General features: G+C 45.6%; 1 protein-coding gene across 1 annotated transcript; it reads right to left on the bottom strand.

Moving 5' to 3' along the window:
• Positions 1 to 944: 944 nt before the first annotated feature.
• Positions 945 to 4,206, bottom strand: alg11 (ALG11 alpha-1,2-mannosyltransferase). Its single transcript, XM_033615580.2, has 5 exons — positions 4,116 to 4,206; positions 3,016 to 3,237; positions 2,417 to 2,788; positions 1,765 to 2,318; positions 945 to 1,683 (listed from the first exon to the last, which is right to left on the bottom strand). Exons 1-5 carry the CDS (start codon positions 4,160 to 4,162, stop codon positions 1,400 to 1,402), a joined length of 1,479 nt encoding a protein of 492 aa, XP_033471471.2. The 5' UTR covers positions 4,163 to 4,206; the 3' UTR covers positions 945 to 1,399.
• Between the last annotated feature and the right edge of the window lie 10,386 nt (positions 4,207 to 14,592).

Here is a 14,592-nt window from a genome sequence, read left to right as displayed (position 1 = left end):
AATAACAAACATGTCCACATTTGGCAAATATTACATATAAGAGGAGTAACGTTAACCTTGTAGCGTTATTGTAGCGTTAGCTTAAGTTACCGTTACAGTGTGTGGTTAGCATAACTGCAGTAATGCTGTGTTTAACCGTTACATTAGGCGTCTTGGTGTGCTGATAGCTCAAAAACCAGCACATGAAACTTAGCTTATTTAACTCAGTTAACGTTACACCATAAAAATTATTATTGATTAATGTGTATTATTCCCCCAGATAAAGAGAGTAACGTTACAGTTCAACGTTTAGTGAGAGGCTATTTTTTGCACGCAGGTCCTTTTCATTTCAGTGTTGACAGCTGTCAAAAATATGCGTATAAATGATTCTTTCTTTCTCTGTCAGAAAAGATCATCTTCTCTGGCTCTTTATGTCACGGTCGTTGCCAGCACGTTACAAACTGCCGCTAACTGGCGCGTATCATACCACCATGACGGATGTCTCTCTGCGTCCGACACTGACAAAGCAGCAGCATTTGAGGACTTAGGTTTCTGCCACTGCCTCTGAAACCGACACATCTGGTGAGTATCATACCGCCACGAAAGGTACCTCACTGATAAGAATCAAACCTTCTACCTCAGGTTCTCCAGGCAGCCATTTTACAGCCTGAGCTAGTCCACCTCACACTGCATGTGATTTTTAATGGAGCCTCTCACTCTCTCCATTGGACAGGGGCCATCTTTGAGATTGAAGCTCCGCCGCTGATTTAGCAGCCTCTTAATTCACTTAAGGCCTGAACATTAAGCGTTTAATTAGTTTAAATCGATAAATACAATGTGGTCAGACTTTAGTAATGTATCAGTGTGGTGGGATAAATTCAGCTTAATTATTTCAGCTCCAGTGTGAATATTTGCTGCTATTCTTAATGCACTAAGTCGAGAAACTACATCAGTGCAACATCCTCTTCCTCCCATCATATCTTTATTACATTCATCATCAATATCAAAAATACTTCACATTTTGGGCATGAAGAGAATTCTAGTTCTTGTAAACAATAAATATGTTTCAGTTCAGTCCTGATACATTTTTCAAGATTATTCAGCTGTCTGTCATTTGTTCCCCTTCAGCCGTTTTTACCGTATTAAATATATGTTTTTATACTACTATCAAAGGAATGTGTCCTGTAAAAATGCGGTAACAGCATTTCAGAGGATAACCAAGTATTTACAAACACAACTCTAACAGAAAGAAACACTTTCCTGTCGCTGGAATATGAGGCAAGGCAAAAATCAGATATGCCTAGACAAACTCAGATTCTATCTGTACCTGATTTAACCGTGAAAATCAAAGTAAAGGTGCTCAGTGTCAATAACTACTTTCCCTTTAACTGTACATGCACACACACTCAAAGAGTCCTCCTCATCGTTCAAGTGTTCCCATCAGAGGCTCCACAGCAGCGAGGAAGCTGGCCTCAAACTCCTGATCTGAAAAGCGAGCCACGGACTGACGTGCATTGCGTCTGATGTCCATCCGGCTGGCGGGCGGCAGCGCCAGGATCTTCTCTATGGCCTCCGCATAACTGTCCTCATCATCAGCCAGGAAGCCCGTCTGGTTTCCCTCGAAAGGTACCACAATGTCCAGCTTGGGACCGCCGGACTTGTGTGCCAGAATGACCTTCCCTGCTGCCATACACTCCACCACACCTACAGGGAGGAGGAGAAGAAGAACTTTTCATATCACAGACATTAAACTACACAATCTGAACATGAGCTCGCATTAATTACCTATTCCAAAGTGTTCATTCCACATGGTATGCAGCCCGATGGTGGCGTCTCCCATGTCTCTCTTCAGCTCGTCAAAGGGTATGTTCAGTTTAAACTCCACCCTGTCGGCCACACCCAGCTCCTGGCACAGCCCCCTCAACATGAGCACCCTATCCTCATCCTCCTGGTTCCTGCATCCACCGATCAGAACCAGCTTCAGCGCCTCCCCCGCCCTCCTCCTGTCCACCACCTTCTTGAAGGCTCTGATCTGCAGCCGGTGGTCCTTCTCCGGCCTGAACTGCCCGATGGAAACGATCGAGTGGCACTTCCTGTCCCCGTCCTCCTCCAGAGGGATGTCCAAGAACGCGCTGACGTCGCAGGGCGGGTAGACCACACAGGTGCGGTTGGGGGCGCGCCACAGCGACAGGATGTGATCGAGGGTCCAGGAGGAGTTGACCATAATGAGGTCGCTGCAGGAGCCGGCCATGCCATAGAGCAGGGCGAACAGGCAGTAGTAGACCACCTTGAAGGCACTCAGGAACAGACTGTTGGAGACGTAGTCTGGGTTGTTGAACCTAGGACAGTATTATTTCAGCAGGTTTTAGTTAGGAATCAAATGGCTAATCTATTCTGTGTGCGTGTAGGATATTGAAAAAAACTTATAAGTTCTTACCTGGGGTTCCTCTCTCTCACTACAGACAGCATGTCAGTGCTGATGGTTGGGTAGTGAACGTAGCTCCCCACGCTGCAGCCCCCCAAGTAGCGGAACAGAGGCAGTGTGAAGGCGTAGCCCATGGAGTCGATGTAAAGGTCCGGGACGAACTCCGTCAGCGCCTCCCAACCCAGGAAGACGGAGCCCACGCTCTGTCCCAGCAGGGTGAAATGAGGAAACAAACCGGGCTCCACGAGCAGCCGGTGCCTCAGGTACACAAAGTGAACCGGGCGGGGGAGCACGATGTTAAAGCGGCGTCGTGCCCCCTCCAGGATCTGCTGACCCGTAACACCCAGGTCCCCCGTGTACACCACAAAGTTGATGTCCACGTACCTGTGCAGATGTGCAGGTAAGCACAAGGTATTTTGATGCCATTAGTTAATACCTATGCCTTGTAAAACTTCCCAGGAATGCTGCGATAAAAGACAGTTATGTATAGACTGTGACTAAATATCAGAAAATGTAGTAAATGAGTAACAAGTAAGCACACAAGCTGGGGAAAGTGGACACACTACACTGTACACACAAAAACCTGATGGAATGAATAAAATCAGCTTCACCTGTTCTGCAGCGCCCTGATAGCACACCAGAGCACTCTCTCTCCCCCACCACCAGCGTTGCAGTAGGGGTGGAAGAAGGCCACCGCGGGACGGCCGTCCCTTGCCCGCCGAGCATTCCTGCTGCTCTGAAGCCAGAAGCGCACAGCCAGCACCAGCAGGACCAGGACAGCGATCAGAAGTACGCACAGGAACAGCAGGGGCAGCAGCAACTTCCACAGCAACCTGAAACACAATAAGGTATAGGTAAGCATATTTTATTGATACAGCACTGCAGTGGGTCGCAAATGTGTGTGTTCTCGGATAGTAATGCCATGACCCGCCCTACTCTCCCTCTGATTGGCTAGTACTAGTACACAACCATCTCTATGGTTTACAAAGGATGGTCTGACAGAGAGGAAATATCCAGTGAGCGGCAGTTCTCTGGGTGAAAATGCCTTGTTGATGCCAGAGGTCAGAGGAGAATGGCCAGACTGGTTCAAGATGATAGAAAGGCAACAGTAACTCAACCAAGGAACGTTTACAGCACCCTGTTGAATCTATGCCACCAAGAATTAAAAAGGAGGTCCAACCTGGCACTAGCAAGGTGTACCTAACAAAGTGGCTGGTGGGTGTAATTACTGATGCATTATTGTGAAAATACTCAAAGTACAAGTGCTTCAAAATTGTACTTGAGTACAGTACTTAAGTAAATGTACTCCGTTACTTACCATCACTGTGCACAAGGTCAGAATAAGCTCTGGTTTAAAGGAGTGTTACCCATAGCAACATATGGTGGGACTACAATGTAGTCAGTTAGTTAGCTTGACTACAGACTAATTTAGTAGCTTGTTCGTCATGGTAACGGTAAAGAAGCAGGAGAACACATTAGAGTAATATTTATCTAAAGACTACAACCGACGAATGCGCTTGACGTTAGCTAAACAATGTGAAATAACCGTTAGCATTTTCCCAGTGAAGTTAATTAGCACTGCTATAACGGCTAGCTATAACCAGAGCAGCAGCGACATACAGTGAAATGAACGAAACTAGCGAACATCCGGTTTTAAAATGTACATTTATAATTATTTTAAATACTCGGTTTCAAACCTTAAATATATTACCTTGTTAATTCACACAGGCAAAGGACCAACTGGTCGTGGCCCGACATCTTGCCTAGAGAAATATAACAACATAGCACTTTCTTCTTCTGCGTTTCTCTAACTGTTATTTACATGTATCTGGCGCCACCTGCCGGTCAGGAGGTATAACTACACTGACTTTCCCAGCCTGCCAAGACTGTATGGCTGCAGCCCGGAGCCTCCCGTCTCATGGCTCTCCTATCATGACCTCTAGTCTGGTGTTAAAGAAGCCACGCGCCCCGAGCTTCTAAATTTCAGAATAAAAGCTCGCGCCTGACACTATAGTTGTTTTAAACGTAATATTGTATTTTGTAATGTATTTTAGGAATCCTGGTAGATTTTCCTGGTAGAAAAGTTGTTTTAAACATATGACTGCAGCCTGGAACCTCTCGTCTCATGACCTCTCCTGTGTTATACATATGACTGCAGCCTGGAACCTCTCGTCTCACGACCTCTCCTGTGTTATACATATGACTGCAGCCTGGAACCTCTCGTCTCACGACCTCTCCTGTGTTAAACATATGACGGCAGCCTGGAACCTCTCGTCTCATGACCTCTCCTGTGTTAAACATGACTGCCTCTTGTCTCATGACCTCTCCTGTGTTAAACATATGACTGCAGCCTGGAACCTCTCGTCTCATGACTTCTCCTGTGTTAAACATGACTGCAGCCTGGAGCCTCTCGTCTCACGACCTCTCCTGTGTTAAACATATGACTGCAGCCTGGAACCTCTCGTCTCATGACTTCTCCTGTGTTAAACATGACTGCAGCCTGGAGCCTCTCGTCTCACGACCTCTCCTGTGTTAAACATATGACTGCAGCCTGGAACCTCTCGTCTCACGACTTCTCCTGTGTTAAACATGACTGCAGCCTGAAACCTCTCGTCTCATGACCTCTCCTGTGTTAAACATATGACTGCATGGAACCTCTCGTCTCACGACCTCTCCTGTGTTATACATATGACTGCAGCCTGAAACCTCTCGTCTCACGACCTCTCCTGTGTTAAACATATGACTGCAGCCTGGAACCTCTTGTCTCATGACCTCTCCTGTGTTATACATATGACTGCAGCCTGGAACCTCTCGTCTCATGACCTCTCCTGTGTTAAACATATGACTGCAGCCTGGAACCTCTCGTCTCATGACCTCTCCTGTGTTAAACATAGCAATCATGTTAGGAATCCTGTTTGAAAAGTTGTTTTATACATAGTATTGAATCCTCTTCAATGTACTGTTGCTTTGTGTTGCTTTTACATGTTGTCCTTTCTTAAAATCATTTTATTTTTTATGTAAAGCACTTTGAGTTGCATTTTGTCTGAAATGTGCTATACAAATAAACTTGCCTCGCCTTGCCTCAGTGTTATTGTGTGTCTCAGCTTGCAGGCTCTGTAGATATCTGCCTGGCACTACTGCTTGGAATATATAATACATATATAAAATATATAAATAGAACAAGTCTTTTAAAGAATGCAGCTTTTTTTATTTCTTCAGTCAAAACATCCAGACTGCAGCTGGCAGAACTGGCTGCAAAATCCAAGGTGGGGATACTCAGAATGAATCCCCCGGAGCTCTCCCAACTTCCCACGTCCAACATAACCTGTGGGTATAGCAATAACAAAACAAAAGCATATTCATGTGCATGGTGTTAAGATTTGTTTTTTTTGTTGCAGACACAAAGTCATTTGTGTTATACATATGACTGCAGCCTGGAACCTCTCGTCTCATGACCTCTCCTGTGTTAAACATGACTGTAGCCTGGAACCTCTCGTCTCATGACCTCTCCTGTGTTAAACATATGACTGCAGCCTGGAACCTCTCGTCTCATGACCTCTCCTGTGTTAAACATATGACTGCAGCCTGGAACCTCTCGTCTCATGACCTCTCCTGTGTTAAACATATGACTGCAGCCTGGAACCTCTCGTCTCATGACCTCTCCTGTGTTAAACATGACTGCAGCCTGGAACCTCTCGTCTCACGACCTCTCCTGTGTTATACATATGATGCAGCCTGGAACCTCTCGTCTCATGACCTCTCCTGTGTTAAACATATGACGGCAGCCTGGAACCTCTCGTCTCATGACCTCTCCTGTGTTAAACATGACTGCCTCTCGTCTCATGACCTCTCCTGTGTTAAACATATGACTGCAGCCTGGAGCCTCTCGTCTCACGACTTCTCCTGTGTTAAACATATGACTGCAGCCTGAAACCTCTCGTCTCATGACTTCTCCTGTGTTAAACATGACTGCAGCCTGGAGCCTCTCGTCTCACGACCTCTCCTGTGTTAAACATATGACTGCAGCCTGGAACCTCTCGTCTCATGACTTCTCCTGTGTTAAACATGACTGCAGCCTGAAACCTCTCGTCTCATGACCTCTCCTGTGTTAAACATATGACTGCAGCCTGGAACCTCTCTTCTCACGACCTCTCCTGTGTTATACATATGACTGCAGCCTGGAACCTCTCGTCTCATGACCTCTCCTGTGTTAAACATATAACTGCAGCCTGGAACCTCTCGTCTCATGACCTCTCCTGTGTTCAACATGACTGCAGCCTGGAACCTCTCGTCTCATGACCTCTCCTGTGTTCAACATGACTGCAGCCTGGAACCTCTCATCTCACGACCTCTCCTGTGTTATACATATGACTGCAGCCTGGAACCTCTCGTCTCATGACCTCTCCTGTGTTCAACATGACTGCAGCCTGGAGCCTCTCGTCTCACGACCTCTCCTGTGTTATACATATGACTGCAGCCTGGAACCTCTCGTCTCATGACCTCTCCTGTGTTAAACGAACCTCTCGTCTCATGACCTCTCCTGTGTTAAACATGACTGCAGCCTGGAACCTCTCGTCTCATGACCTCTCCTGTGTTAAACGAACCTCTCGTCTCATGACCTCTCCTGTGTTAAACATATGACTGCAGCCTGGAACCTCTCGTCTCATGACCTCTCCTGTGTTAAACATAGGAATCATGTTAGGAATCCTGGTTGAAAAGTTGTTTTATACATAGTATTGAATCCTCTTCAATGTACTGTTGCTTTGTGTTGCTTTTACATGTTGTCCTTTCTTAAAATCATTTTATTTTTTATGTAAAGCACTTTGAGTTGCATTTTGTCTGAAATGTGCTATACAAATAAACTTGCCTTGCCTTGCCTCAGTGTTATTGTGTGTCTCAGCTTGCAGGCTCTGTAGATATCTGCCTGGCACTGCTGCTTGTCCTGTTCATGTGTTAGTTGACACACACATGCACACATACATGCACGCACATTCACACTACAGGATAAGCACTTGTGGTAACAATTTCCCTGTGATGTGTGAAAGGAATATATAATACATATATAAAATATATAAATAAAACGAGTCTTTTAAAGAATGCAGCTTTTTTTATTTCTTCAGTCAAAACATCCAGACTGCAGCTGGCAGAACTGGCTGCAAAATCCAAGGTGGGGATACTCAGAATGAATCCCCCGGAGCTCTCCCAACTTCCCACGTCCAACATAACCTGTGGGTATAGCAATAACAAAACAAAAGCATATTCATGTGCATGGTGTTGAGATTTGTTTTTTTTGTTGCAGACACAAAGTCATTTGTGTTATACATATGAATGCAGCCTGGAACCTCTCGTCTCATGACCTTTCCTGTGTTAAACATATGACTGCAGCCTGGAACCTCTCATCTCACGACCTCTCCTGTGTTATACATATGACTGCAGCCTGGAACCTCTCGTCTCACGACCTCTCCTGTGTTAAACATATGACTGCAGCCTGGAACCTCTCGTCTCATGACCTCTCCTGTGTTAAACATGACTGCAGCCTGGAACCTCTCATCTCACGACCTCTCCTGTGTTATACATATGACTGCAGCCTGGAACCTCTCGTCTCATGACCTCTCCTGTGTTCAACATGACTGCAGCCTGGAGCCTCTCGTCTCACGACCTCTCCTGTGTTATACATATGACTGCAGCCTGGAACCTCTCGTCTCATGACCTCTCCTGTGTTCAACATGACTGCAGCCTGGAACCTCTCATCTCACGACCTCTCCTGTGTTATACATATGACTGCAGCCTGGAACCTCTCGTCTCATGACCTCTCCTGTGTTCAACATGACTGCAGCCTGGAGCCTCTCGTCTCACGACCTCTCCTGTGTTATACATATGACTGCAGCCTGGAACCTCTCGTCTCATGACCTCTCCTGTGTTAAACATGACTGCAGCCTGGAACCTCTCGTCTCATGACCTCTCCTGTGTTAAACGAACCTCTCGTCTCATGACCTCTCCTGTGTTAAACATATGACTGCAGCCTGGAGGCCCTCGTCTCATGACCTCTCCTGTGTTATACATATGACTGCAGCCTGGAACCTCTCGTCTCATGACCTCTCCTATGTTAAACATGACTGCAGCCTGGAACCTCTTGTCTCATGACCTCTCCTGTGTTATACATATGACTGCAGCCTGGAACCTCTTGTCTCATGACCTCTCCTGTGTTAAACGAACCTCTTGTCTCACGACCTCTCCTGTGTTATACATATGACTGCAGCCTGGAACCTCTCGTCTCATGACCTCTCCTGTGTTAAACATGACTGCAGCCTGGAACCTCTCGTCTCATGACCTCTCCTGTGTTAAACGAACCTCTCGTCTCATGACCTCTCCTGTGTTATACATATGACTGCAGCCTGGAACCTCTCGTCTCATGACCTCTCCTGTGTTAAACGAACCTCTCGTCTCATGACCTCTCCTGTGTTATACATATGACTGCAGCCTGGAACCTCTCGTCTCATGACCTCTCCTGTGTTAAACGAACCTCTCGTCTCATGACCTCTCCTGTGTTATACATATGACTGCAGCCTGAAACCTCTCGTCTCACGACCTCTCCTGTGTTAAACATATGACTGCAGCCTGGAACCTCTCGTCTCACGACCTCTCCTGTGTTATACATATGACTGCAGCCTGGAACCTCTCGTCTCATGACCTCTCCTGTGTTAAACATATGACTGCAGCCTGGAACCTCTCGTCTCATGACCTCTCCTGTCTTAAACATAGGAATCATGTTAGGAATCCTGGTTGAAAAGTTGTTTTATACATAGTATTGAATCCTCTTCAATGTACTGTTGCTTTGCGTTGCTTTTACATGTTGTCCTTTCTTAAAATCATTTTATTTTTTATGTAAAGCACTTTGAGTTGCATTTTGTCTGAAATGTGCTATACAAATAAACTTGCCCCGCCTTGCCTCAGTGTTATTGTGTGTCTCAGCTTGCAGGCTCTGTAGATATCTGCCTGGCACTACTGCTTGGAATATATAATACATATATAAAATATATAAATAGAACGAGTCTTTTAAAGAATGCAGCTTTTTTTATTTCTTCAGTCAAAACATCCAGACTGCAGCTGGCAGAACTGGCTGCAAAATCCAAGGTGGGGATACTCAGAATGAATCCCCCGGAGCTCTCCCAACTTCCCACGTCCAACATAACCGGTGGGAATAGCAATAACAAAACAAAAGCATATTCATGTGCATGGTGTTAAGATTTGTTTTTTTTGTTGCAGACACAAAGTCATTTGTGTTATACATATGAATGCAGCCTGGAACCTCTCGTCTCATGACCTCTCCTGTGTTAAACATGACTGCAGCCTGGAACCTCTCGTCTCACGACCTCTCCTGTGTTAAACATATGACTGCAGCCTGGAACCTCTCGTCTCAGAACCTCTCGTCTCATGACCTCTCCTGTGTTAAACATATGACTGCAGCCTGGAACCTCTCGTCTCATGACCTCTCGTCTCACGACCTCTCCTGTGTTAAACATATGACTGCAGCCTGGAACCTCTCGTCTCATGACCTCTCCTGTGTTCAACATGACTGCAGCCTGGAACCTCTCATCTCACGACCTCTCCTGTGTTATACATATGACTGCAGCCTGGAACCTCTCGTCTCATGACCTCTCCTGTGTTAAACATATGACTGCAGCCTGGAACCTCTCGTCTCACGACCTCTCCTGTGTTATACACATGACTGCAGCCCGGAGCCTCTCGTCTCATGACTTCTCCTGTGTTAAACATGACTGCAGCCTGGAGCCTCTCGTCTCATGACCTCTCCTGTGTTATACATACAGTATGACTGCAGCCTGGAGCCTCTCGTCTCATGACCTCTCTTATTGTATTTTAGGAATCCTGGTTGAAAAGTTGTTTTATACATAGTATTGAATCCTCTTCGATGTACTGTTGCTTTGTGTTGCTTTTACATGTTGTCCTTTCTTAAAATCATTTTATTTTTTATGTAAAGCACTTTGAGTTGCATTTTGTCTGAAATGTGCTATACAAATAAACTTGCCTTGCCTTGCCTCAGTGTTATTGTGTGTCTCAGCTTGCAGGCTCTGTAGATATCTGCCTGGCACTGCTGCTTGTCCTGTTCATGTGTTAGTTGACACACACATATGCACACATACATGCACGCAAATTCACACTACAGGATAAGCACGTGTCGTAACAATTTCCCTGTGATGTGTGAAAGGAATATATAATACATATGTAAAATATATAAATAAAACGAGTCTTTTAAAGAATGCAGCTTTTTTTATTTCTTCAGTCAAAACATCCAGACTGCAGCTGGCAGAACTGGCTGCAAAATCCAAGGTGGGGATACTCAGAATGAATCCCCCGGAGCTCTCCCAACTTCCCACGTCCAACATAACCTGTGGGTATAGCAATAACAAAACAAAAGCATATTCATGTGCATGGTGTTAAGATTTGTTTTTTTTGTTGCAGACACAAAGTCATTTGTGTTATACATATGACTGCAGCCTGGAGCCTCTCGTCTCACGACTTCTCCTGTTTTAAACATGACTGCAGCCTGGAACCTCTCGTCTCATGACTTCTCCTGTGTTAAACATATGACTGCAGCCTGGAACCTCTCGTCTCATGACGTCTTCTGTGTTAAACATATGACTGCAGCCTGGAACCTCTCGTCTCATGACCTCTCCTGTGTTAAACATATGACTGCAGCCTGGAACCTCTCGTCTCATGACTTCTCCTGTGTTAAACATGACTGCAGCCTGGAGCCTCTCGTCTCATGACCTCTCCTGTGTTAAACATGACTGCAGCCTGGAACCTCTCGTCTCATAACCTCTCGTCTCATAACCTCTCGTCTCACGACCTCTCCTGTGTTAAACATGACTGCAGCCTGGAACCTCTCGTCTCATGACCTCTCCTGTGTTATACACATGACTGCAGCCTGGAACCTCTCGTCTCCCGACCTCTCCTGTGTTAAACATGACTGCAGCCTGGAACCTCTTGTCTCATAACCTCTCGTCTCATGACCTCTCCTGTGTTAAACATATGACTGCAGCCTGGAACCTCTCGTCTCATGACCTCTCCTGTGTTAAACATATGACTGCAGCCTGGAACCTCTCGTCTCATGACCTCTCCTATGTTAAACATGACTGCAGCCTGGAACCTCTTGTCTCATGACCTCTCCTGTGTTATACATATGACTGCAGCCTGGAACCTCTTGTCTCATGACCTCTCCTGTGTTAAACGAACCTCTTGTCTCACGACCTCTCCTGTGTTATACATATGACTGCAGCCTGGAACCTCTCGTCTCATGACCTCTCCTGTGTTATACACATGACTGCAGCCTGGAACCTCTCGTCTCCCGACCTCTCCTGTGTTAAACATGACTGCAGCCTGGAACCTCTTGTCTCATAACCTCTCGTCTCATGACCTCTCCTGTGTTAAACATATGACTGCAGCCTGGAACCTCTCGTCTCATGACCTCTCCTGTGTTAAACATATGACTGCAGCCTGGAACCTCTCGTCTCATGACCTCTCCTATGTTAAACATGACTGCAGCCTGGAACCTCTTGTCTCATGACCTCTCCTGTGTTATACATATGACTGCAGCCTGGAACCTCTTGTCTCATGACCTCTCCTGTGTTAAACGAACCTCTTGTCTCACGACCTCTCCTGTGTTATACATATGACTGCAGCCTGGAACCTCTCGTCTCATGACCTCTCCTGTGTTAAACATGACTGCAGCCTGGAACCTCTCGTCTCATGACCTCTCCTGTGTTAAACGAACCTCTCGTCTCATGACCTCTCCTGTGTTATACATATGACTGCAGCCTGGAACCTCTCGTCTCATGACCTCTCCTGTGTTAAACGAACCTCTCGTCTCATGACCTCTCCTGTGTTATACATATGACTGCAGCCTGGAACCTCTCGTCTCATGACCTCTCCTGTGTTAAACGAACCTCTCGTCTCATGACCTCTCCTGTGTTATACATATGACTGCAGCCTGAAACCTCTCGTCTCACGACCTCTCCTGTGTTAAACATATGACTGCAGCCTGGAACCTCTCGTCTCACGACCTCTCCTGTGTTATACATATGACTGCAGCCTGGAACCTCTCGTCTCATGACCTCTCCTGTGTTAAACATATGACTGCAGCCTGGAACCTCTCGTCTCATGACCTCTCCTGTCTTAAACATAGGAATCATGTTAGGAATCCTGGTTGAAAAGTTGTTTTATACATAGTATTGAATCCTCTTCAATGTACTGTTGCTTTGCGTTGCTTTTACATGTTGTCCTTTCTTAAAATCATTTTATTTTTTATGTAAAGCACTTTGAGTTGCATTTTGTCTGAAATGTGCTATACAAATAAACTTGCCCCGCCTTGCCTCAGTGTTATTGTGTGTCTCAGCTTGCAGGCTCTGTAGATATCTGCCTGGCACTACTGCTTGGAATATATAATACATATATAAAATATATAAATAGAACGAGTCTTTTAAAGAATGCAGCTTTTTTTATTTCTTCAGTCAAAACATCCAGACTGCAGCTGGCAGAACTGGCTGCAAAATCCAAGGTGGGGATACTCAGAATGAATCCCCCGGAGCTCTCCCAACTTCCCACGTCCAACATAACCGGTGGGAATAGCAATAACAAAACAAAAGCATATTCATGTGCATGGTGTTAAGATTTGTTTTTTTTGTTGCAGACACAAAGTCATTTGTGTTATACATATGAATGCAGCCTGGAACCTCTCGTCTCATGACCTCTCCTGTGTTAAACATGACTGCAGCCTGGAACCTCTCGTCTCACGACCTCTCCTGTGTTAAACATATGACTGCAGCCTGGAACCTCTCGTCTCAGAACCTCTCGTCTCATGACCTCTCCTGTGTTAAACATATGACTGCAGCCTGGAACCTCTCGTCTCATGACCTCTCGTCTCACGACCTCTCCTGTGTTAAACATATGACTGCAGCCTGGAACCTCTCGTCTCATGACCTCTCCTGTGTTCAACATGACTGCAGCCTGGAACCTCTCATCTCACGACCTCTCCTGTGTTATACATATGACTGCAGCCTGGAACCTCTCGTCTCATGACCTCTCCTGTGTTAAACATATGACTGCAGCCTGGAACCTCTCGTCTCACGACCTCTCCTGTGTTATACACATGACTGCAGCCCGGAGCCTCTCGTCTCATGACTTCTCCTGTGTTAAACATGACTGCAGCCTGGAGCCTCTCGTCTCATGACCTCTCCTGTGTTATACATACAGTATGACTGCAGCCTGGAGCCTCTCGTCTCATGACCTCTCCTATTGTATTTTAGGAATCCTGGTTGAAAAGTTGTTTTATACATAGTATTGAATCCTCTTCGATGTACTGTTGCTTTGTGTTGCTTTTACATGTTGTCCTTTCTTAAAATCATTTTATTTTTTATGTAAAGCACTTTGAGTTGCATTTTGTCTGAAATGTGCTATACAAATAAACTTGCCTTGCCTTGCCTCAGTGTTATTGTGTGTCTCAGCTTGCAGGCTCTGTAGATATCTGCCTGGCACTGCTGCTTGTCCTGTTCATGTGTTAGTTGACACACACATATGCACACATACATGCACGCAAATTCACACTACAGGATAAGCACGTGTCGTAACAATTTCCCTGTGATGTGTGAAAGGAATATATAATACATATGTAAAATATATAAATAAAACGAGTCTTTTAAAGAATGCAGCTTTTTTTATTTCTTCAGTCAAAACATCCAGACTGCAGCTGGCAGAACTGGCTGCAAAATCCAAGGTGGGGATACTCAGAATGAATCCCCCGGAGCTCTCCCAACTTCCCACGTCCAACATAACCTGTGGGTATAGCAATAACAAAACAAAAGCATATTCATGTGCATGGTGTTAAGATTTGTTTTTTTTGTTGCAGACACAAAGTCATTTGTGTTATACATATGACTGCAGCCTGGAGCCTCTCGTCTCACGACTTCTCCTGTTTTAAACATGACTGCAGCCTGGAACCTCTCGTCTCATGACTTCTCCTGTGTTAAACATATGACTGCAGCCTGGAACCTCTCGTCTCATGACGTCTTCTGTGTTAAACATATGACTGCAGCCTGGAACCTCTCGTCTCATGACCTCTCCTGTGTTAAACATATGACTGCAGCCTGGAACCTCTCGTCTCATGACTTCTC

Source organism: Epinephelus lanceolatus, chromosome 24 (assembly GCF_041903045.1).
Source record: "Epinephelus lanceolatus isolate andai-2023 chromosome 24, ASM4190304v1, whole genome shotgun sequence".
NCBI lineage: Eukaryota > Metazoa > Chordata > Actinopteri > Perciformes > Serranidae > Epinephelus > Epinephelus lanceolatus.
Note: the sequence above shows the minus strand (reverse complement) of the source record. Positions and strands in the feature narration are given on the sequence as shown.